At 41.5% G+C, this 24,903-nt stretch overlaps 1 protein-coding gene across 4 annotated transcripts in view; it reads left to right on the top strand.

Annotated features, from left to right (window-relative positions):
- The first annotated feature begins 2,836 nt into the window (after positions 1-2,836).
- Positions 2,837-24,903, top strand: part of CHCHD3 (coiled-coil-helix-coiled-coil-helix domain containing 3) — a 124,348-nt gene continuing 102,281 nt past the window's right edge. Inside the window, exons 1-3 of one of the 4 annotated variants that reach the window (XM_088165992.1) lie at positions 2,837-3,028; positions 4,563-4,623; positions 23,963-24,047. In XM_088165992.1, coding sequence (XP_088022118.1) covers positions 2,948-3,028; positions 4,563-4,623; positions 23,963-24,047 — 227 coding nt within the window. In that variant the 5' untranslated portion in view covers positions 2,837-2,947. Of the gene's footprint in view, positions 3,029-4,562; positions 4,630-23,962; positions 24,048-24,903 lie in introns of all 4 variants that reach the window. The other 3 variants (XM_088165990.1, XM_088165991.1, XM_088165993.1) reach the window with 3 other exon arrangements.

Here is a 24,903-nt window from a genome sequence, read left to right as displayed (position 1 = left end):
AGCCTGGAGAAAAGGGGGATCAGGGGGGACCTTGTGGCTCTGCACAACTCCCTGACAGGAGGGGACAGCCGGGGTGGAATTTGGGATCTGGGAACAGGGAACAGGGACAGGAGGAGAGGGAATGGCCTCAGGGTGGGCCAGGGGAGGTTTAGATTGGATTTTGGGAAAATTCCTTCCCAAAGGGGTTGTTCAGCCCTGGCACAGCTGTCCAGGGCAGGGGTGGAGTCCTCATCCCTGCAGGGATTTAAAGCCATGGGGATGTGGGGACATGGGGCACTGATGGCCTTGGCAGTGCTGGCAGTGGTCAGACTTTATCTTAAAGGGCTTTTCCCAACTTTCCTGTGATTCTCTGATTTGAGGTTCCTGCTTGTTTTCCAGATTCTCAATTAAATACCTGGAGTTTACCAGTTTGAGATGGATTTTCTGCTTACACGTGTCTGAAGTGGGTTCAGATCAATCAACATCAGAAGCAATTAATAAATGCATATTGATTGCTACACTTTTATTTGCCATTCTGATTTTCTGTTGTCTTTTTCCCTGGTAGAAATGCACTCTGTAGTAACCACTGAAGGGAACTCCTACAGTCCCACAATTACACTACTCTTTAAAATGAGCACATTATTTATGTGAATATATAAAATGTTCCACTTTTACACAGCACAACTTCCCTCTCTATTTGCAAATTGCTCCTGAGAGTTGTGAGCTGGGTTCGAGTTTATTTGCCAGCAGTTAACAAATGATTTTTGGACTGCAGATTTGTTGTAGCTTTTTCCAACATTAATTTCTAATTTTTTTTCCCCCCATCTAGCAATACCCTCAAAAGAACTCTCCAATAGGTCTGACAGTCCACAGAGAGAAGCTCCTGACATATAGATAGCTCTGGCCTGCAGCAAAGAGTCTTTCATCTCCACCTATTATAGGGGAGCCATAAATTCTGGGGTACCTCAGTCCTGCTCTTTCCACCACCACTGAACTTCCCAGACACAGCAAAATGACCCAAAGCCATTTTGAGATTTAATTCTGCCCATTTGTCCTTTTTCTTCCCCCCCCTGCTGAAAACTCTGCATATGTTCTGTAATTTTCAGCCATAGAAAACAATCATAAAAAGCCTCTGGTAGGAAAGGGCTGTTGTTAAAACCTTAATTCCTAAATATAAATCTTTCTGTTCAGCGAGGCGAGGGTTGTGTCTGGACTCTGCCCAATATATTGGGAAGAGCTGCTTCTGATTTGGAGCTGAGCATTTCCACAAGTTCCATCACTCACTGAATAAACACAATTCGACCCTTTAAAAACATTCCCAGAGGAGAAAAAGAAAGAAAACTCAACGCTATCAGTTTGGTGGTGCTCAGAATGAAGACAGAGAGATCCACATTTATTCCCTGAAAAAAAAAAACCTCACAGTTCCAGGGATGGTTAAGAATGGTGAATTCTTAACAGTGTCCTCTTGTAAAAAGTGGTTTAACATCTATAAAAGCAGCCCATAAACATCACGTCACACGCCTCAGGAGAACAGCTTCATGTCCTTGAAATATTCCCCAGCAATTTTTATTTGGTAGCAAAGTGGCCATCAGCCAAGGCTCCAGCAATATCTTAAGCCCCAAGGAAAGCAGCCACTGCTGCAATGTTGGCTGACAGACACTTTATATCCAAATAAAAATGGTTTGAAAATGTAGCAAGGATGCAGGAGCAGCTCTGTTGATACTGGTGGTCTGGAGGCAGAGAAATGAGAGATGTCAGCTCACACAGGCTGCAAAAAGGGATTGTTGTGGGATTGTTCTGCAAAAAACACCTTGGGACAAAAGGGAGGGCAAGGTTTTGGTACCACTTTGGTACAAATAAGCTTTCCCTCCTCGAGCCAAGAAATTAAAGACTTGGAAGGGGAAAAGAACCAAAGAGAAAGTTTCCCAAATATTATGGTTGCTGTTATTTGTTAGCATTTGATCCAGCAGAATTTTTAGGACTTCAGGAGGTAAAAGAAGAGGTGCTCAGAATGGCCAGATTCAGGTGCAGTTTATCTCGTAGGCTGAAAAGACAATTCGTTAAAAACATTATTAATCTATTGGAAAGAAAATTACATGCCGGAAGGGACTGTGCTAATGGGAATTTCATGTGGAAAAGGGGATGAGGCACCAGCTCAGGCCCTGGGGCACTCACCCCACCCCACACCAGGGAATCATGGAATTGTTCAGGTTGGAGAAGCCCTCTCAGGCCATCGAGTCCAAGCATTCCCAGCACTGCCAGGGCCACCACTGCCAATGTCCCCAAGTGCCACCTCCACATGGCTTTAAATCCCTCCAGGAATGGGGACTCCACCCCTGCCTTGGGCAGCCCATTCCAACGCTTTAGAACCCTTTCCAGGAAGGAATTTTCCCAAAATCCACCCTGAGCATCCCCATGCCCAGCCTGAGGCCGTTCCCTCTCCTCTTGTCCCTGTTCCCAGATCCCAAATCCCCCCGGCTGTCCCCTCCTGTCAGGGAGTTGTGCAGAGCCACAAGGTCCCCCCTGAGCCTCCTTTTCTCCAGGCTGAGCCCCTTTCCCAGCTCCCTCAGCTGTTCCTCAGAGGATTTTCAGCACCCCGGAGATGCTGGCAGGTGTTCGGGTACCCCCACAGAGTCAGGGTTGGACATGACTACATTACCCAGTATGCACCGCTCGGGTGGGCACTCCCGCCCTTTTCCTCCCTCCTCGGAGCATCACGGGACTTGTAGTCCTCGCGCCCCTCGTGAAGTTCGTCCCGAAAAAGTTCCCGCACCTTTCCGGGTACCTGTCGCTCCCCAACGGGGGGGCGGCGCCGTTTCCATGGCGACGCGCCGGCTCAGCCAATAGAGAGCGGCGTTCTACGGGCGGGGGCGCTCGGCGGACCAATGAGGAGCAGTGTTGCTGCGGGGCGCGCTGGCAGCGCGCTCGCCGAGTCTCCTTGGGGCCGTCCGTGTGTCCGCGGGCCGAGATGGGCGGCGGCGGCAGCACCCGGCGCGTCACCTTCGAGGCGGACGAGAATGAGAACATCACCGTGGTCAAGGGCGTGCGGGTGAGCGCGGGGCCGGCCCGGGGCTCTCCGGAGCGCTGCGGGCTTGGCCTGGCCCCGGCTTCCCTTCCCATTCTGCCCTTCCCCCGCGTCCCTGTCGCTGCCCCTGTCCCCGCTCCTGTCGCGCTTCCCTCCCCGTCCCGCAGTGATTTCCCCTCTCTCCAGCCCAGTGGGGACACGGAGCCGTGTGCCCCGCGTGGTGACCTGTCCTAGGGGAAATGCGGGACTGCAGGAGCTGGGTTTGTCTTTCCCTGACCTCCACACTCCGCAGCTCCTCCCTTTGCCATGTGCTGCTCCCCTGCACGCTGCGCATCCAACTTCCTGTGCCGAGCCGTGCCCGACTCTGTTCCTCATCGGTAACAGCGAGATTTGGGTTGGAAGGGACATTAAAGAACATCCAGTGCCACCTCTGCCATGGGCAGGGACACCTTCCAGTGTCCCAGGGTGCTCCAGCCCCGTCCAACGTGGTTTTGGACGCTGCCGGAGATGGGGCAGTTCCAGGGAAGAACTGTCTGTAATATCCCACATTAAAACTTATTACACAGGCAGCTTCAGGAATTCTTGCTGCTTAGGAATTTTTTCCATGCCAGGCACTGTGTAGCTCATACCAGGAGTGATAATAACTTATCATTTATTGCTGCTTTTAGGGAAGAGAGGTGCAAGAGGAGCCCTGAGAGTTTGTTTCAGCAAACAGATCTTTTCCATTTCTGGTCATTTAATGCTTTTGAGTATATAGATGACAGTGATATAAATGTAATTTAATTTCTATATTATATAAATTTGTATTTTAAAATTATTTAAATGGAGTTCATGTGCTCTGAAACATGGCATAGGATGCCCAGAGCAGCTGTGGCTGCCCCTGGATCCCTGCAAGTGTCCAAGGCCAGGTTTGACAGGGCTTGGAGCAGCCTGGGATGGTGGAAAGTGTCCCTGTCCATGGCAGGGATGGAATTAAAAGCTCTTTAAGGTCTCTTCCAATTGAAATAATTCTGTGATTTGGTGACAGGAGTTGGAAACCAGAAGTTCTTATGCTAATAATTTGCCTTTTGTTAATTTTATCTGTCGGCTTCCATAGATCTGTAACTGGAGGCTGCTCTTACTCTGCTGGATTCTGCAGAATTTGAGTCTTTTTCTGTGTGCTTGTGTCAACATTGGAATGAGCTTTGTGTTCACTGTGATCACTTTGTTTTGCACAAGTCCTTGGAGGGCTTTCCCAGGATTAAATTCTTCCTGGGTTGAGTGCTCTGCACCTCAGAAAGGCAAATTAAATCACTGAGAAAGACAAAAATGCCGATTAATTACCAGCAACACATCCCAAGGTGTTATTTCCTTTACTCTTCCCTGTATCCTCTGTCACAGCCAAAATCATCTCGTTCTGTTTAATTGTTCAGCACTCACCTCACAAATAAAGGGATTGTTGGGGATTGTCATGTCCTTTAGAGAGACTCCAGGCTCTGTTTTTATAAAGTTTTACTCCATTTGGAGGGGAAATGGGGATAAAGAAGGAGCTAAAGTGGGACCCTGTTGTGTTTTGCAGTTGTCCGACAGCGTCATCGATCGGATGAAGGAACCCAGTGGGAGACAGCACCGAGGATCAGGTGCAGGTTTGCTCCTGGTTTTCAGCTTTTCATGTGAAAAAAGAAATCAGATGTGCCCTTCAGAGCATCATAATGAACTCATTGCCCTTTTGCAGAGATGAGTTTTTTTGACATTAACTTTTTTGGCTCATCTTTAGCTTGTTGCCTTCTAGAGGAGTTTTGTTTCCTCTTTTTCTTCTGGCTGACATTCAAATGTAAAACACAAATTAGACTTGGCTTTCCACACTGTTAAAGACTTAAAAAACTCCCAAACACCCCAGAACGAGCAAATATCCAAATATGTCTTGAGTTCTGAAGGGAAAAATCTCGGTCCTTTAATCAAAACTGACTTTTAGTCTGGGAATGTTTTGCTGAAAGACACTTAAGCAAACATTAAAAGGAAGATGTGCTCTTTTCCTACCCTGGAACGGTGGAAATAAGTAATGTACAGCTCACACAGATCAATGGCTTTCTTAACTTTTTATATTTCATTACTGAGGGCTGTTGAAATGCATCAAACCTCGTGCCAGGAATGCTCTGCTCTAATTTAAAATCCTTCAGCACAGCGAGCACGACGCAGCTGCTGCAGGAGTGAGGAGCAAGGGCAGAGACTGGAACAGGTGATTTGGGAACTCCCTGGAACCTGCAAAGTTCAAGTGAGGCTCTTCTCAGTGCTCCAGAAATGAGCAGCAGAATTCCAGTGCTTACAGGAAATCCCAACAAACTCAGCACTGATTGAACACCAGTCCTGTGGCAGCCTTGCAGCAAGACATGAGTAAACAGAATTTAGCATCTTTCTTTTCTTCTGGAGCATGAATTTGGTTTCCTGTTAATTGGAGGGGTTCTATCCCAGAATCCCAGAGTGGTTTGGGTTGGAAAGAACTTAAAAGATCCCTTCATTCCAACCCCTGCAATGGGAACCATGGACTGGGAATCTTCTTTCTTAATTTTTTAAATTGTAGCTTTTTCATTGTGTCCCTGCATTTCACTGTTGTGAAGAAATAATTGCAGATAAAGGATTTTTATGGAACAACACTTGCATGTCTTCCCTGCTTTCCCTGTGATGTTTGCTGTTCATCCTTAAATGTGAATTATGGGAATGGTCTTGTGAGCAAGCTCCTGGGATTTTGGGGTGTGGGAGGGCTGTAACACCCCAGGAATTCTCTGCTGAATTCACATTGTTGCATGTCTTGAGCTTTCATTTTTATTTCTTTTTGTATGTGGGAAATAGTGCTTTTTAATTTTTTTTTTTTTGTTGGTTAGTTGGTGGGTTTTTTTTGTTTGTTAAGAGTTTTTCTTTTTGTTGAAAGACCTGTAGTAAGTCCAGAGTCCATCAGGAGATGGAAAACCTCTGCTGTGAGGAAAGGCTGGGACAATTGGGATTCTTCAGCCTGGAGAAGTTTGGGGTGACCTCAGTGTGGCCTGAAGAAAGATGGGGAGGGACTGGGGACAAGGCATGGAGGGACAGGACACTGTCAGGCAGGGATGGATGGGATCTTGGAAATTAGGAATTCCTGGCTGGGCTGGAATTCCCAGAAAAGCTGTGGCTGCCCCTGGATCCCTGGAATGTCCAAGGCCAGGTTGGACATTGGGTTTGGAGCACCCTGAGGTACTGGAAGGTGTCCCTGCCATGGCAGGGATGGAATTAAAAATTCTTTAAGGTCCTCTCCAACCCCAACCATTCCAGGATTCTATGAATTGTTCAACCTTCTCAAGCTTGAAAAACTTTAAGAGTATTTTTCCTTTAAGAACTTGGGATTTTGGTCAAGTGCTGCTGTATCCCAGCCAAATAACACTTTACAGAAATAAGAAAAGATGTCTAGAGGGAGAAACATTAGAGCTCTTTAAACCCAACCCTTCCTTCCAGGCAAGCTTCTGATGGCTTTTGGTGGAGGAATAATGGATTAAGTTACATGAAAGAATGTGTCTTGTTGCTTGCCAATAATGATGAATTTATTGACTTCAGTTTGGGGTCAGAAAATGAAATTACATCCACTTACAATGAAATCTGACATCTAAAGACAGTGTCTGAAAGCATCTCAGTTTGCTTGGCTCACTTGCTGGCTTCTGACTAATATTAAATGCACTAAAATATTTAACAAGTGTAAAATCTTTCAAGTCTGTCTGTAATTCCTAAAGCAATATTGATGGAAAATAATTTGGTCAGATGAGTTTTTTTTCCTGGGTGTGTATTATACCTAAAGCTTCAGACAGAAGGAATGATTTAATTCATTTTAGCTTAGTGGATATTGGAAAATCTAATAGTTTATTAGGGAGAAAATAGAAGAATAAATGCTTAAATTGTTAAGAGTATCAGTATCTTAGACAGTAATTTTTTCCCCTTTGCAGAAACAGATTCTATTAAGGGCACATGCTTCTTTTCATGGATTAATTTTTGTGGATTGGGGTCTTTTTTTGTGTTGCTGTCTGGTTCTGGGTGGAGTTTCAGTGGCTTGTGTCAGTCAGAAACATGTAAAGATGTTATTGGGATGTTCAGAAATGAGGATTTCAAGGTTTGGGTTCTAATTAGAGACAAATCCAGAATTTAACTGAGCTTTAGGAGAACAAACTTCACCTTTTGGTTGTGGGATCACATAGGAGAAAGCTCTCAGGGAATATTTGGGGAAGGTGGGAGATCCTTAAGGACATCCCATTCCTGGGGCATGGAAGCACATTCCAGTACTCAGGAAAATTAGGATTATTAATCTTTTTAATTTAATGTTTTGGAAGAGTTGCAGCATGTCCTGATGATATTGGTGATTATGGATAACTGGACACTGCATGAAAAACTGAATTTAAAACTGGGAGGTCTCAGGAGAAATGAGAGGGAGGCTCTGCAGTATTGCTTGTGAGAATTATTTTGTGTTTTCAGTTTTTGTGAGCACCTGGAAGTTGAGAGAGTTGGGCTGAATTTTCTGCCAGTTAAGCAAGAATCCTCTGCAAATAAACCCTGGCAGTTCTTTGCCCTTTCATGTATTAATTGCTTCCATCCACCTTTTTGTTCCAACAGCACTTTGCATGAACTGAAAGATGAAATAAAATGACATTTGTGATGTTACTTTCTAGAATTCCTCTTATTTTTAGAAAAGGAAAAAACAAAGGTTTGGCAGTGCCTGAGTTGATTCCCTTTGCTGTGAGACACCTGGAAAGCTCAGGAAGTTCCTGATGTGGATTTTCCACCTTCCTTCCTGCAGCAGGAGCCAGGAGATCTTGGGTTTTGCATTTATGTTTATTTGCCCTTCTCTATTTACAGCTCTGGGAATTCTTTCTAAAAAGAGTTTTAAACTTATGCTGGAAACCTGAAATAAATCAAATAGGACCTGGCTGTGGATCACTGATAGCCTGAAAGGCCATGATTTTTTTTTTATAAATTAACATTATTATTATTAATAATAATAATAATATTTTGCTACTTTTTTGTCACAGAGTTTCTTGGAGATGACTTTTCTTTGCAGTGATGTGCTTTGATATGCTTTGGGTTCAAGGTATTGATGGAAGTGTTTTATTATCCAAAGGTGAAACATGTTGTAACTCACCAGGCTGCTAAAGGTGTCAAAGTTTTAATGCTGGCAGTGGAACAGCAAATCTTTACTGGTGCTTGACATTCCTGTCACTGGATTGCAGGAGAAGAGGGAAGATGGAATTATGCATTAGAGTTGGAGGAAGTGCTGCAGAAATTGAAGTTTTTGCTGTCTAGGTGATGTGCAGGGTGTTGTGTGGATGCTTTCACATGGCTGGTGTGCTGGTTTGAGAGCAAAACCAGTGAGAGACTCCAAGTCAGTAATACAATTTAATAAGAAAAAAAAAAAAAGAAAAAAATTAAATACATGCAATAATACAAAAAAACCCCACTGACAGAGTCAGAATCCAACCTGACACCCCATCAGTCAGTCAGGGTTGGTGCAGTCCCATTCCATGGTGGCTGCATCCTCCTGCAGTGACAGATGTGGTTCTGCTGGAGCAGGGCTCCTGCACAAGGTGCAGTTTTCCTCCAAAGCTCCAGGGATGATGTGGAAGGCTCTGGTTTTCCTCTGGGATGCAGTGGGAAAAGGCTGCTCTGATGTTCCAAATCTCAGATTTTATCTGGGTAGGAAATGCTTGGATCCTCCCCCTGGGTGGAGCATCTGCCAGTGGGATGATGGAATTTTATCAGTTAATTAGTGGGTCCCAATGGGATGATGGAATTTTATCAGTTAATTAGTGGGTCCCAATGGAATGATGGAATTTTATCAGCCATGCCCTGGGACTCCATGGCCCATTAACAGGAGATATCTCCTGGAGGAAGGATGGGCTGTGAAAAGGTAAAGGTGACTGCCCCCATGATTTTATCAGATGACTGCCCCCCTGATTTTATCAGATGGCCCATCTGATAAGAGGGATATGATATCCTCTGATAAGCACAGGGTATCTCCCACAGAGATAAGGATCACCACCCATCCCCCTTTGCAACAGGTGGTGATAGGATGCACATTTTTGCATTGTAACCCAGGACAGCTGGGTAAGCCCTTGTCAAATGCTGCTGAAATTCCAGGGGAAAACTGGCAAATCATGGCAGTTGAATATGGAGAAGATCCATAATTGTGTAAAAGGAACGTGCCCCATCCCTGGAAGTGTCCAAGGCCAGGCTGGATGGGGCTTGGAGCACCCTGGGACAGTGGGAGGTGTCCCTACCATGGCAGGGGTGGCACTGGATGATTTTGAGGTCCCTTGCAACCCAAACCATTCCATGAACATCTAGAATCTGCTGAATTTTCATCTTGCAAGGCATGAATTAAAAACTTGGATAACTCTCTGGTGCTGTATTCCCAACATTTGTCTCATTCCCAAGCAGCATTTTGAATCTCCCCTGAAGCATTGCTGCTGGGATTTCAGCAGCCCTGCACCTCTGGGCTGCCTGCTTTGGTTGCTTTTTTGAGTGCTGAGACATCCCCTGGAATGAGATATTTTACACTTAATGCAAGCAGGAATAAAAGGCAAAAGGTGTTGGAACATTTCCTGCAAATGTGGCGTTTTTAACCTTTAATTGATGTTCCAATGAAGCTCATGTCTGTTATTATCCTAACGTGGTGTGCAGTGATCTGAACCACCAGAAACTCCCCACAAGAACAGTTTCAATATATCATTAAATAGATTGAAATAAGCTCCAAGAGATGCCACCTGTGTTAACATGAACCTGGAGTTTGACACGATATAAATTTGAGTTGGTTGAAGAAAGTTTTTTTTTTTTTTACAGTGAGGGTGGTGAGCCCCTGGCACAGGGTGCCCAGAGAAGCTCTGGCTGCCTCTGGATCCTCTGGAAATGTCCAAGGCCAGGTTGGACACCCTGGGACAGTGAGAGGTGTCCCTTTCATCCCAAACCATTCTGGGAATTCTGTGTTTCTGTCACTCTGCACTTGACAGGCCAGCCCAAAATGTAGCAGAGGTTTCTCTGTCTCTCCCTTCCTCTTTTTATTTCTTTCCTTGGAATTAAATAATCCTGCTCAATTTTGTATGGGAAAAGTGGCCCCAGTGTGGGAGGCATTGAAGGCTGGAATTGCAGTGAGTGATTCCCAGCCCCACTTGTGCTCTCACTGTTGCTTTATTGGTTGTTATGCAGTGTTGGAAAGGGAACAAAAAAAAAAAAAAAAAGAATTCTGAGGTTTCCAAGGGTTCTGTAAATGGAGGAATTCAATTTTTCAATCTGTGGGATTGAGCTGCTGTGGTTTTGTTTTGTTTCCCTACATGATAGCCAGGGAAAAAAGCAATTTATCCCATGACTTTTGTCAGATATCAGGGGTACATTTAATTGATTTAATGGTTTCTTATTTTACAACTGATGGAAAACTTGGGCTACTCCAGATGAAATTTAAAGGAAGAGCCCTGGATGTGTCTATATGTGGAAATAAATAGGTCTCAGGCACACTCATTGCAGTGACAGTCACTTTCTTCTATAGTTTTTGCCTTTTACAAATGATTTTCTGCGTGTGGCTTCTTGCAGAGAGGCAGAATTTATTTTTCAAGGAGCCTTCATTTAGAAGCTTTTTGTTTCCATCTATTCTTAGAAACAGGTAATTTTTATGTACTGCCTTCCATGTGCTTTTTGGGTCTCTGGTGGATTTGGGGAAATTAAATTTCATGCTATTCTGCTTTAGGCTGCCTGTGCTCTATTAGGGTTTGCTGAGTGCAGACGTTGCCTCTCCAAATCTTGTGTAGCACACAAATAAAGGGATTTTTGTAGTAGCTGCTGTTTAACAAGCACATCCAAAGTATTTGCTTAGCAATGGCTTGTGAGTTAAAAGTTAAAACCTTCTGCTTTTTATTGTGGGAGCACGAGATTTGTGCTTGTTAAAGCCTCATCTTCCAGTGCTTAGCAGGAAAATCATTTTGGAAAACAGCTGCTGGTGGCTGGTATGTGATTCTTGTATTCATTTCTACTAAGCTCAGTTCAGGAGGAAGAATTAAATTCATGGAGCCCTTTGCAAAACATCAGGAAATAATGAGTTTTAAGGATTGAATTTTTATGTATTTATAGATGGAAGTGGTGCCATTGCCTTTTACCTAGTGCTGAGTAAATTATTTTGTAGTTAAATCCTGGCAAAGCTTTAGGACTTTGAGCCCAGCCTAAGGCTGAGCTTGCTGAAAATGCAACCAGAGTTTATCTGCTGTTTATGAGCCAGACTTGTGTCGTAGGGTTTTTGAGTTTGAGGCTTTTCTGTATGCTAAAATTAATTAAAAACCTATCTAACAACATGGGTTTTTTTTCCTCTTTCATTTTTCCCTTATTTTGGTGTTACTTTATGCATTAGAAATCAGAATTAGATGGAAGAAAATGCCTGTTTGGGACCCATTTGTCATGGTCTTTGTTAGAAATCTCCCATGTGTGTTTTTGCAGAATTGTCTGTGTTCTGTCCTATTCCTCTTTTGTCCTTCAGATACTCCTCCCTGGGATTAAAGGTCACAAAGCCCAGATAGTTGGCTCAGATAAAGAGCTTTGTAATTTAAGGGATTGTTGGACTAGAAATCATTTGAAGCAGTTTGAATGATTTTTTTTTTTTTTTTTTTAATCTTAAAGACCAAAATAAAAAAAAACAATGACAATTTTAACGAGATAAACCCAATGAGTAAATCAGAGCTGTTTGATTTCACCAACACGAGTTTTGATAGCACCAAGCAAGGAAATGATCATTCTGCTGTGTAGAATCCTCTCTGGTTTCATAGTACAACAGATATTCTTATCCACATTTATCTGTGCACTGACTGAAGGAGGAGTTGAAGTGCATTTGTTTCTTTTGTATTATTGAAAACCAGCACTTGTTAAATATAACACGACTTCAGCAGCACGAGGAGACCTCCAAGTAATAAAACCTTTAGGTTTTCATAGTAAATTGCTACTTTTCTTCCCATGCCAATTTTATTTACAGCGAGAAACTCCTCGGTGTGGTAGAAAAGAACACTTTAAATGGACGATTTAATCGCGTTAAGATGAAAAGAAAAGCTTTGTTTTATTCTTTCATCTTCAAGCTGCAGCAAAGTGTTCCTAAAGCTCTTCATTACTTGTCATGTGAGGCAGGTTAAGTGGTTTGTTGGTGCTGCTGCTTGAAAGCTTTGTGCAGTTGTTTTTTAGTTAAACAGGATGTACCACTTAGAGATCCTTTTCCTCAGCCTCAAGGGAATGGGGGAAAAACTTTTATTGCCATCATTTTTTTTTTCCCCCCATCCTGCTCTGCTCTGTTTGTGTTTTGAACTCCTTGATTTTCAGCAGTGTCATATTAAAGTTTTGGCCAACACCAGCTTGAAAATTGGTCTTCAGATATTCCTTCCTGTTGGTGTTGGTTGAAATCGAAATTAAGAAGGAAGGAAAGGACATTTCTTCCCTTTTCTTTTTTTTTTTTTTTTTTTTTTTTTTTTTTTTTTTTTTTTTTTTTTTTTGGCAGGTTTGTTGTGTGCCTCTGGCAATGCTTCATGGAGCCAATTTATCAGATTCTCATTTTTAGCTTCATTAACCACGTTTGATTTCACCTCATGTTAATCACCTAAAAACAAGCATTTAATCTCAGCTGCTTTTTTAGGGTGAGAGATTGTGGTTCTTCCCTGAAAGGTTCTGCTTCTCCTTTTATCTTTTTTTACTGAAGGAGTTGAATGGTTTGTCCAAGATGCTTCACATTCAGTTTTCCTACTCTTTTCCTTTTTCCCCATTTCCTTTTTCCCCATTTCCCATTTCCTATTTCCCATTTCCTATTTCCCATTTCCTATTTCCCATTTCCTATTTCCCATTTCCTTTTTCCCATTTCCTTTTCCCCCTTTTCCCCCTTTTCCCCCTTTTCCCCCTTTTCCCCCTTTTCCCCCTTTTCCCCCTTTTCCCCCTTTTCCCCCTTTTCCCCCTTTTCCCCCTTTTCCCCCTTTTCCTCTTTTTCCCTTTCCCTTTTTTCCTTTTCACCTTTTCCTTTCTCTTTTTCCTTTCCCCTTTTTCTTTTCCCTTCCCTTCTCTCCTTTTTCCCTTCCATGAGAGGGAAGCAGTTTATCCTTGATAAAGGTCCCCATTATCCCCAGTGCTACTGATCAACATTCTCCACAAGGGGAGATAGCACCAATTTAGGAATTTTAAGGAGGAAAACAAATAATATCAGGAGAAATGAGTAGAAAGAATTAAAAAGCAGAGGAGCACCACTGATACCAGATCACATTGGTGAAAACTCAGTGGTTCTGTGTTTCTGTGCCAGTGTTAAACACATTTATTTTTTTGCTTTTATTCTACTCTGTTGGCAGAAAAAAAAGAGAATGTTCTACTCAAAGTGAACCTCAGGAATTCCTGAATTATCTGGGAGCATCTTTGTGACAATCAGATTATTCATTCTCCTTAAGATTTTCATATTTCACCTCTTCAGCCTCTTTTTTTCCCCCTTGTAATACCTTGGTTTTCTTCTTGCTCACAATTTTTAACACTAAAAAAACCCCACAATTTGTAGGAAGTATTTCATCAGCTGAGACCATCATTGGTACAAGTGATTTTTATTAGCAGATCTCATTGCAAATCATTAAAAATGCAGGTGTTGAAATAATGGATGTTGTGAGGATTTCAAGCATTTCAGCATTATCTTTTATTTTTCTACAATTTCTGAATAATGAAAAGAACCATAAACATCAGAATTATATATTGTTTACAGCCTGTTTTCAGTTATTATTAAAAGCAGCAATAAAAGGCTGACTATTGGGATAAAAACACACGTTTCAAAGTTGACAATGCTGTAGCTGTGTGCTGATAATTCAATTAAAAAACCTGCTTTTGCTGGAATTGAAGAAAAAGCATCAAAATGTGTAAATCACCTCCAGTTTCCCTGAGAGAAAAATCTTTGTGCCTGTGCAAGGAGTTACTTGAGGGTACAGATATTTGAAATGTGAATATTGGCTGTTTCTAAGCTGACTTCTTGGCTCTTGCTGTTAAAATTACATGAAATAAATGTTTTTCCACTTGGTCACTGAATTCAATTCCAGATTATTCTCCAAAATAAACAAGCTGCTGTATGGGGTGTCAGAATATGGAAATCTTGCCTTCAAGGAATAAGGAAATACTTTCAAATTCTCCTTTTTAAAAGTGATTCTCATGTTCAGGATGTTGTACAAACGTTTAAATTTTTTCCCCTCATCCCTTCTCCAGTCAGCAATTCCAAACCTGAACGTGCTGGAGTTTCCATCAGAGCTGAATAAACAAATTTTCCAATGATGGTTTTCTCTGCTCTGATGGATCCTTTGTAGCAGCCTCTTGTTATCAGGTGACTGAATGAGCAGGAGATGAGATTTGAGCTGCTAAAGATGCATTTATTCCTCACTGCTGCTTTCTCTGTACCCAATTGGAGATGAAGTGATTGCTTTCAGAATTTGTGCAGCCTTTTGGTGCCCATGTCATCGATAAATGAAATTAGGACTTGATATGGAGATTGTCACCTTTCTTAGTTTTCTCGATATTCAGCATCTACTGGGAAATTTTTTTTTAAAAATCCCTTTAAAATTTAGTGCTCTGCTGTTAAATGGCTTTAAATGTACAATGTGGGAGTTTGATATCCTGATTTATCTTCCCATGCAACTCCAGCCACAGAGAAATCTCTTTAATGGGATCAGCAGAGGTATTGATGAGTGTTATCTTCTTTTTTCTTTCATTAACCTCTACCTGTAAGGACACTTCCAGTGCTTGTTTTTTTCACAGGATTATGGACTCTGATGTTTTTTCTCTCCCTTCTTTCCCAGAACAGCTTTTAAAGTTATTAATCAGTTTTAGCCACAGAGGTAGATTTCTCAAGGATAATGAATTTATTCACATGTTTTTGGAAATCTTGTGAATGGATTGGTGTAAATGTTGCAGAGTGTTTTCATAAAAACTTCCTCAGAGGAATGTGCTCAGGACAGATGGGGAAAATTCATACTGGATGTAGATCTGCTGCAGAATGGTTACAAAACCTCTCTTAAAACACTTTTTCCATCATTATTATCCACTTGCTTTTTCCATCATTCTTGTGTTTTCTTGGTTTAATTGCAGATTTGCTTCTCTGAGTCTCCCCTGCTTTCCCCTTCCACCTTACCAATGCTTTAAAAATTCTGCATTATTCTTTCCATCCTCCTTTTTGCTGGATTTCTTCACTCATTTAGGTTGGAAAAGACCCTTAAGATCATAGAATGATGGTTTGGTTTGGAAAGACCTTAAAGATCATTTTGTGCCATGGGCAGGGACACTTTCCACTATCCCAGGATGCTCCAAGCATTTCCAGGGATCCAGGGGTAGCTCTGAGCATCCTGTGCCAATGTCACCACCTTAAAAAAAGAATTTATGTCACATACATTTGATCTGTGACATCAATGAACAGCTGGATGTGGCACTTAATGAATGGCTTTAATTAATATTAGTTAAAATGAGTGGTGGGTGTGCAGGTTGTGCTGATTTATAAAAGCAGAGCCACACAAAGAGTTGGAATGTGAACATTTGACAGTAAAATTCCTTGCCTGGAGCCTTATTGCTGCCCATGGAAAGGTATAAAAATACCCTCCCTCAAGGGCTTTGTGGGTGAGTGATGAGCAGCTTTGTGATCTCCTCATTCCTGCCCAAAGTGGCTGAAATTGGGCAAGATTGACTTTTCAGTGCCACTGATAGTGCACAATCACAGCTGGAGACTCCTCCTTAGAGATGATGGTGGCAGATGAACTGAACATCAAAATTTGCTATTTTTGTAGCCCTGGCAGTGCAGGGAGGCCCATTTGGGAGTGCTGGACTGAGCAGGAGTGCCTGGCAATTCTTTGCCATTAGTGGTGACTTCTAAGAGATGTTTCAGTTCCAAAAAACCCCTTTTTTACTTATCTGCTACCTGTAAAAATCCATAATTATTTCCCTGCCCTCTGCAGTGGTAGAAGGAGTTTGTTGAAATACACGTGAAAGAATTTAAAACAGATTTTGTCCAAGAAGATGAAAAGGACACCAGTAAATTTCCCTGCACTTGTCAGATAAAATAGCTTTACAATAAACTTCTGAACCACGAAGATCAGGAACTGGACAACTTAAATTGTCCTGAAAAGACACCACATGCTTAATCCTCTTGAAAGCAGAATCATCAAATCCTTCTTATCATTGCTTACAATATGATTATTATTTTTTTAATGCTGAATTACGGAATCCTGATGCTTTTATCCATTGTGTTCCACTAGAAAAGCCTTCCAGTGTGTGGAGCAGGGATTACTGAAACAGCTGAAATGGGAATTTTCTCCACTGCTGTATTCAGTTTAAGGCAGGGATGGTATTTTAAGGGTGTTTGATACTTCTGTTTCATGATTTTTATTAATTATTTTAAATTAACAGGAGGGCAAAATGACTTATGGCTAAACAGGAACTGAAATAAGTTATTATCTCTATATTTGAATACAGAGGTGGGGGAAAGGATGGGTTATGAAGAAAGTTTGGTTAAAATAATTCCCTCCCTTCCAGGGGCATCGAGAACAATTGAAAAAGTCACATTAAAACTCCACACAGTCATTTATCCACACAGCAGGAGTTCCTGCAGAAACTAAAAATTAGGAGAATTTTTATTAAGTGGCTTTTTTAACTCACTGCACTTATTGGTGGGAAATACCTGATTTTATGGGTTATCACATATTTTGAGATGTACTGAGCATATTTCGTGTTTCTTCTCTTGCACAACATCCCTCTGTCTGTCACCTGATTATCAAATTTAAATCCTCCAAGACAAGATATTTCAAAATATCAAAAATATGGCAAACCCACATATTTTTGGTAGTGTGAATCTCAAAAATGAATTATTTTTATAAAACAGAGCTGTTAGCACAGGCAGGTAGAACCTAATTCAAAGAATCACAGGGGAAAATTTCCTAATCCTGTTTTTTCCAACCCCCTCCTAAATCCAGTGTGATTTGCTTTATCCCAACATTAATGGGATATTGAAAGGAGAATATTTGAAATATAATAGGAACTAACTTTGTTTTGTCACTTCTAGACCATGCACTGTCTTGTTTCTAATTGAAATTAGTATAAACTGATTGATATCCACATTTGCATTGGAAAATAGGGAATGTAATCTATGCAAGAGCGCCTTTGGAAAGTAAAATATTAAATATTTTTAAATTATGCACACTTAATTGCATTGTTTTTGTATTTCATTATCCTGTGAGCTCGTCTGAAATATTCCTGCACATTACCAATATTTAACAGTTAATAAAAATTTCTGTCCTTGGAGGGGAGCTTTGTACTGAATTCCTGATTGGAGGAAGTGCCTGGAATTGGGAATTTCAGTGGAAAAGTTGCTGGATGTGTTGATAGTTAAATTTACATGAATCTGAAAGTAGAGCTTATTCTTGAGAATTCTCTTTAAAAAGAATAATATTTAAGGAAACCTACAGCAGTTTAAATATTGGGTTTTAAAGCACATAAATTACTTTTTAGGTTTTTTTGGGTTTTCTTTCTGCCGTTGGGCTGAAGGGATGGTTCATTATTGTTTCCATTGAGTGCAAGGCTAATTTGGGTTGTTTATAAGGTTAAAGATCAGGTACTGCAGTATTTGAAACTCACTAAATTATTAAAATAGTTTTCTGCCAGCAATACTGATTCACTTTAGTTACAACATTTTCCTATTTTCTCTCCTATGCTGCTCCCAGCAAATCCAGGGCTCTATGAGAACTAAAAATTAAGGAAAGCAGAGTAGATTTCGTGGTGTCATTGTCTTCCCATCTGATTTAAACACACCAAACACATTTCCTACAGCTTTAATTGACATTAAAATCATCTCTTCCACTATCCCAGGTTGTTCCAAGCCCCATCCAGCCCAGCCTTGGACAATTCCAGGGATGGGGCAGCCACAAATTCCCTGGGAAACCTCTTCCAATGTCTGAAGGAACAATTTCTTCCTGTTGATCCAGAAGATTTTTGTCTGATCTGTGGAATTTAAATATGAACCGAACCAGACTTTTTATTAGGCAGAAAGAATAAATCAAAGCTATTTGCATATTCTAATATTTGCATTTTACACCTCTGAAGTTGAAATGCAGGTGGGAAATTTTTTAATTGTGGAAGAGCCCTGATGTTGGGAAGGCACCAGGCACGTGGGCTACCTGATCCAATATTTATGAGCATTAATGCACAATTAGAAATTTTCCTAATGTGACATCTTCATCAATTCCCCCAAAGCTGCCACCGCCCTGTGCCAGCAGCTGAGGCAGGTGATGGGGCTGATGGCAGCCCCAAGGTGTCCTGTCCTGGTTAAATTAAAACAAAAATTAAAATCCTGGATCTGGTTAAATTAAAATTCCTACTTAATGGGATGGGAGAACTTCCTCTGGAATGGGATCCATGGTTTGCCTGCCCTGATGTTGGTTATCAACACCAGATGCCAGAGGTGAAAACAAGAAACTCCAGGAATTCACTGGGAATTGCATTTTCCTGCCCAAAAAGGAGTTTTCCCTTGGCTGGAGGTGGCTGGGAACTAACTTGGAGTGTTCCCTGTTTGGAGAATGTTTCAAAGGGATTGTTGTGTTAAATCCATGAATTTTGGTGGAAATGAAGGAGATTTTAGCAAAGTTTATCCTGACATGAAGTGTGGTGTGGAGAGGTTGAGTGAACACTGTGCTGGAGGAGGTCTCATTTTTGACTATTACATATTCTTTAATTCTTTATACCCTCTCTTTCCCTTCAGCCTCCTTCCTTCTCATGTTGGATAAGTCCAGAGGAGGCCACAAATTTAATAAAGGGACTGGAGTACCTCCCCTACAAAGAGAGACTGAGAAAGTTGGGGCTGTTCAGCCTAGAGAAGAAAAAAGTGTTTTGTGGAAATCTTGGAACAACCTTGCAGTATCCTGTTCACTGGACAACATTTTTCTTTTTAATAGCTAAGTTTAACTAAAAGGAAAAACAGAACTTGGGCATTTTTTGCCATTTTTTTTTTAATAATTATCTGAACATTACCTAGCTAAGTATTTTTTAAAAAGCATTTGATTGTATCAAACCTAAGTGTCTCTTCATTAGTAACTTAATGCACCTGCCCTTTCCAGAGAATTTAGTGAAGGTTCCTGCTACTAAATGCTGTTTGCATTAATGGGTTTCTTCCAAATGCAGGGCTAATGGGCAGATTCCCAGCTCTGCAGGCTGGAAGTGATTTGAATAATTTGTCCATATCACATTGCTGATTTCTCAGGCTAACATTTCTGAGGCTGCAGGTGTCTGCTTTCCCTGAGGTTTGTTGTTTACTGCTCTGGGTGTAATGCTGACATCCTGCTGATTGTTTCTTTGCTGTGAAGCAGCTGCTTTAGAGAGAAGGGAAAAAGTTATGGATCTGGATCTTATGATTAACAAAGGCTGAGGAGTTGGAGTCAAATACTACGAGAGTTGTAAAAATCACAGTTTGAGATGTGGAGAATAAAATTGGTGATGGTTCCTCAAGAACTGGCATCACGTGAAGCTTTGCTCCCATCCTGCTCGTGGGTGGCCTTTGGATTTCCAAAGCAGAGCACATTTTTTGTATCTGAAACATCAGGAGCTGTTGGGAAGTGAGAAGTCCTTCAGTCCCTTTTGCTCATCTGTCCTTGTCCCTGAAATTACCCAAAACCTTTTGAATCCTGGCAAATTTCTGGTTCCTTATTTGTCTGATTTATTTTGAAGCACAAGTAGGAGAATAAATACCGAGGGTTAAGCAAATAACTTGGCACACTCATACAAAGGGTTAAGCAAATGGCTTTGCACGCTCTTTATAAATGTATTTTTAATAGAAATCAGGGTTTGTGGCATTTTAAAAAGGTGGTGGAATAAGCCTTTCTCGGGTTTGCCAAAGGATGTTGGATGGTTTGGAATCTTGGTGTCTGGAGAAGACTGAATGGAGAAGTGTTGAAATCTGTTTTTTCACAAGGGTACATAGTGACAGGACAAGGGGGAACAGCCTCAAGCTGAAGGAGGATGGGTTTAGATTCGACTTTAGGAAGGAATTGTCTTTCAAACTTTCAAACAATTAGTGGACAATGAAGAAATTCAGGGTGCTGTGTCCCAGAGGCCACCAAAATGGCAAAACCTCCTTGTGCCTGGACAGTCCCTGCTCGTTCTGCCCAGATCCTGGCAGGAGCTTTCTGGATTTCATCCCTGTTGACCCTGTCTGGATTCCAGACTCCCACCAAAGCTTCTCCTCAGTGCTCCCCACAGCTGGACAGGAGAGAGAAAATAGAATTAATAGAATTCCCATGGGATCTCCTGGGAATGTCAGCTCTGAAGCAGCTCCTGCCCTGCCCTGGTTGTTCTCTCATATTCTCATTTCACTTTGCTCTGTCCAGCTGCACAAAACTTTTTTTTTTTTTGCTCTTAAATCCATTATCCCAGAGGCATCCTCACCATTCCTGGTTGGCCCAGCCTGGTGGGTCCATCCTGGAGCTGGCTGGAATTGGCTCTGCTGGATGTGGAGGAAGCTCCCAGAAACCCTCCTGTAGCCCCCTGTCTTGGTTTGAAAGACAGGTGTCTGCTGAGGAAGGCAGGAGCTTCTCTTGAAATGGAAAATGTAAACTCCCTCCCTCCAAATTATTGTAATTTTGAAATTAAGGAGCTCTCAGGTGAAGATATGGGAAGAGGAATAACAGTTCTTTACTAGGAAAATTAAAATAGAAATACAGGATTACAAAAACCAAAACACTGACAGAGCGAGAATCCAAGGTGTCCCTGTCAGTCAGTCAGGGCTTGGTGCAGTCCCATTCCATGGTGGCTGCATCCTCCTGCAGTGACAGATGTGGTTCTGCTGGAGCAGGGCTCCTGCACAAGGTGCAGTTTTCCTCCAAAGCTCCAGGGATGATGTGGAAGGCTCTGGTTTTCCTCTGGGATCAGTGGGAAAAGGCTGCTCTGCTGTTCCAAATCTCAGATTTTCTCTAGGTAGGAAATGCTTGGCTCCTCCCCCTGGGTGAGGCATCTCCCAATGGGATGATGGAATTTTATCAGTTAATTAGTGGGACCCAATGGGATGATGGAATTTTATCAGTTAATTAGTGGGACCCAATGGGATGATGGAATTTTATCAGTTAATTAGTGGGACCCAGTGGGATGATGGAATTTTATCAGTTAATTAGTGGGTCCCAATGGGATGATGGAATTTTATCAGTTAATTAGTGGGACCCAATGGGATGATGGAATTTTATCAGTTAATTAGTGGGACCCAGTGGGATGATGGAATTTTATCAGCCATGCCCTGGGACTCCATGGCCCATTAACAGGAGAGATCTCCTGGAGGGAGGATGGGCTGTGAAAAGATAAAGAACACTGCCCCAGCTGGGTTAACACCTGACCCATTAACAGCAGATCTCTCCCATGGGATCAGGATCCCTGCCCCAGCTGGTTTAACAGATGGTGATAGAATCCACACCCCTGGTGACATCCCACACCCTGCCCACACAAACCCAGCACAGCCATTCTGTGTCTGGGCTGTTCCATGGAGCACTTTGGGGCCTCTCAGAGCATTGTGCAGCCCCAGCTGGGGGTGCTCCATCCCCATTATCCCGGTGCTTTTCCATTCCCATTATCCCAGCAGAACGCTGCCAATCCAACACCCATCCCCTGGTGTGCTGAGCTATTCCTGGAGGGTTTGGAGTGTGTTCCCCTTCCTGCCTCAAAGTACCTGCCTGAAAATCTTCCCACTTTGTCTGCTCTGGGATGAAGCTGTCACTGATTCCACCATCCTGAGGAGCTTCTGATGTTAAAGGGGGTGCTGGTGGGAATGGCTATGCGATAATAATTTGATTTTTAATAGAATGCTATTAATATATTAATATTTTAGCAGTCTCACACCCCCTAGGTTTAACATTCTCTAATATTTCAGTGGTCAGCTGTGTGTTTTTAATGCTCTGTAGTGTGAGCAGAGATGGCCATCAGAAATGTTAACATTTAATGTTAAACAGTCTTTTCCTGATCTTCTCTCAAATAAATGATCTTTTCTCTTTTTAAATGCTTCGTCCCCTAGAACAAATCCCTTCTTGTAGAACTGCAAATTTTTTATTTTTTTCTTAAACCAAAACATTATAAAACTCCCATTTGGGAGCTACCCAATTATATCTTACAATAATTCTATTGAATGATCTATAGCTCCACTTTTATTCCCTATTAGTATTTGGCTGATCAATGGGCAGCCTAATTGATTGTTAAGGTTAAATGTCTTTATTGGCTGCTGCCCCAATCTTTTCTCATTATGACATAAACCATCCTCTGGTCTGTTGGAGTTCTTGTACTCATTTTTGTATACACCAGAACCATAAATTTAATTCTGTAGATGTTGGTGAACAACATAATTAATGTTGTTATGTCAGTCAAGATAATCCCAATAAAATGGAGTTTCCTTTTTCACCCAGCTTAGTGCTAGAGATCTATTGAAAGGTTCATATTTCCCTCTGAATTTTAATTTTAATATATTTTTAAGCTGGGGTCTCACTTGTAATTCAGAAGTTTCCCCCCACTTTTCCCTCTGTTTCTGTGATCTCAGCATTTACTGGGGCTGGCACGATGGATATCGATCCCTGCTGCTTTTCCTAAGATGTTTCTAACTGGATTAGTTGGCCAAAACTCCCATAAAATTGATGAAGCTGCATCATTCATTCATAAAACCCTTTAGTGAGGCTGCTTTAGGATGAGCAGAATTGCTGGGAGTCTGAACTGTAACAGCAATGTGGAATAATGATTTTGGATAATCTTTGCAGATAAATCCAACTCCTGGAGATGAGGTCACAGAGATCCTGCAGTGCCTGAAAATGAAATTCCCTGCCCTAGCAGGGGTTTTGTCACTGCCCCAAAGCTTGTGGCACCTTCTGGAATTCAGTTTTCCTGGGTGTTTTGGGCTGGGATCAGATCCTGGAGTTCTGGGCTTCCATGGAAGGGAATCTGAGCCAGGAGTGAGAGAATTACCTGGAAATCCAGAGCATGGCAGAAGTTTAGCTCAGTGTAGGTAGGGCTTTATTGCAGGTTTAGGATTAGGATTAAACTGGATTTTTGGTCATTTTTTTGAGAAATCCAAAAGCATGGAAATCCAGAGCATGGCAGAGGTTCAGTTTGAGGCAGGTAGGACTTTATTGCAGGTTTAGGATTAGGATTAAGATGGATTTTTGGTGGTTTTGGAGAAATCCAAAAGCATGGAAATCCAGAGCATGGCAGAGATTTAGCTCAGCCTAGGTATGGCTTTATTGCAGGTTTAGGATTAGGATTAAACTGGATTTTGGTGGTTTTGGAGATGTCTTTCAGCCTTGTAGGGTTGGTGGCTCTCCAGTTTTTCTCCCAATATTCATATTTTTGAAGAAGTTTCTTCCCTGCTTTTTTTAATTCTTAACCAGACTTCCATTGAGTCATCTGGCAGAATCTAAGTGAAGGAAATATTCTTTCCATATCTGCTTGATTAAAGAAAATCAGGAGAATTTGGGGCAAAATCTTTGTCTAGGAACTAGAAATAGGAATATTTAGGATGTTGTAAGAGCTTTGTTGTGTTAAAATGCATCTGAAAATACTTGATTCGTTACACAAAGATATTTCTTTTGGTTTTATATGAATAAAAAGCCACATTTTATGACTTTACTTTTTATGTCTGTCTCATCTCCATGCTTTTACTTTACAAACACATATTTCTGAAGAAAAATACTTAATTTAATGTATAGTCCATGTTGCTTAATTTTTGAAAGATTGCGCTAATTGAAAATTAATAAGAAAAAATTTTAAAGGCTCGCTGGTGTTGTGCTAAAATTTCAAAGATGGTTCCACCACAAGAAAGCAACTCCAACTGCTGTGAGGAAAAAAAGCAAATAAACAATCGAGGGCACTGTGTTATGCAGTTGTTTCTGAAATTGGGAATGAGTTGTGTTAACGTTTCATTGAATTTTCTGTTAATTGCAGTTCATGATGAAGAGCTGAAGAAAAGAATAGCTGAGGAACTGGCACTGGAACGAGCCAGGAGAGACTCTGAAGCTCAGAAGAGGAGGTTGGTTCATTAATAACAGTATTTCAAACAAATTTGGATTTCCTGCTTTTATTTTAATTTATTTTCTTTTATTTATCTGCTTACTGGAAATAATTTTGTGTCCCAAGACAAATTGGCTGTGAGAGCTCTGGGGGCTGCAGCAGGTTTGGATATTAAATCCATGTTCAACAATAAATGAGCTGGAATTTCCTTGTAAAAGCTGATCCAAACTGTTGCTCTAAATCCCTTTTGACCTCCTGAGTGTGGCTCTTTTTTTGCTGCATTTTAAGCTCAAGCTTTGCTGATTTCTCTGGAGCCTAAATAATCATTTTGTGCTGCAAGGACAGAGCAGGGCTGGGGTCCCTGTGACCCCAAGGGCTGAGCAAAAGTACCTTGGAACAGCAGCAGAAATGGGAATTCTGGAAATTTCTGGGAATTCTGGAGATTTCTGGGAGCTGCAGGATGTTTTGAGGTACTTTGAATATGTAAAATATTCTATTAAAGCAGTTCACACCAGTAAAACCCTTTGGATTCCTTTCTGTATATTGAAATATTTCTTTCTTAAGCATTTTTTTTTTTCCCTCAGAGGTTGCAGTGACTGGGAAATCCTGGGCAGAGCCGTTATTAGCAATTAAAAAATTCTTTCTTAAATTTAAAAATTTTGGTATATGCTGAACTTCTGTGTTGATTTGTCCTTTCAGTGATTGTTGTAAATAAATACCACAACACACCAAGTACAAATAGCAATATTCCACATGGTCCTCCAGTGAGAATGGGGAGAAAGGCTCATTATGATGGATTAAAAAAAATTAGGTTGTAATTAGTACTACTTCAACTGTCTGCATAGATCTCAGTTGTTTCCTACCCAGCATTCTGT

The sequence above is a fragment of the Sturnus vulgaris genome, chromosome 5, assembly GCF_052056855.1.
Source record: "Sturnus vulgaris isolate bStuVul1 chromosome 5, bStuVul1.hap1, whole genome shotgun sequence".
In the NCBI taxonomy this organism is placed as follows: Eukaryota; Metazoa; Chordata; class Aves; order Passeriformes; family Sturnidae; genus Sturnus; species Sturnus vulgaris.
The sequence above is the reverse complement of the archived record's forward strand: the minus strand, read 5'-3'. Positions and strand labels throughout refer to the sequence as shown.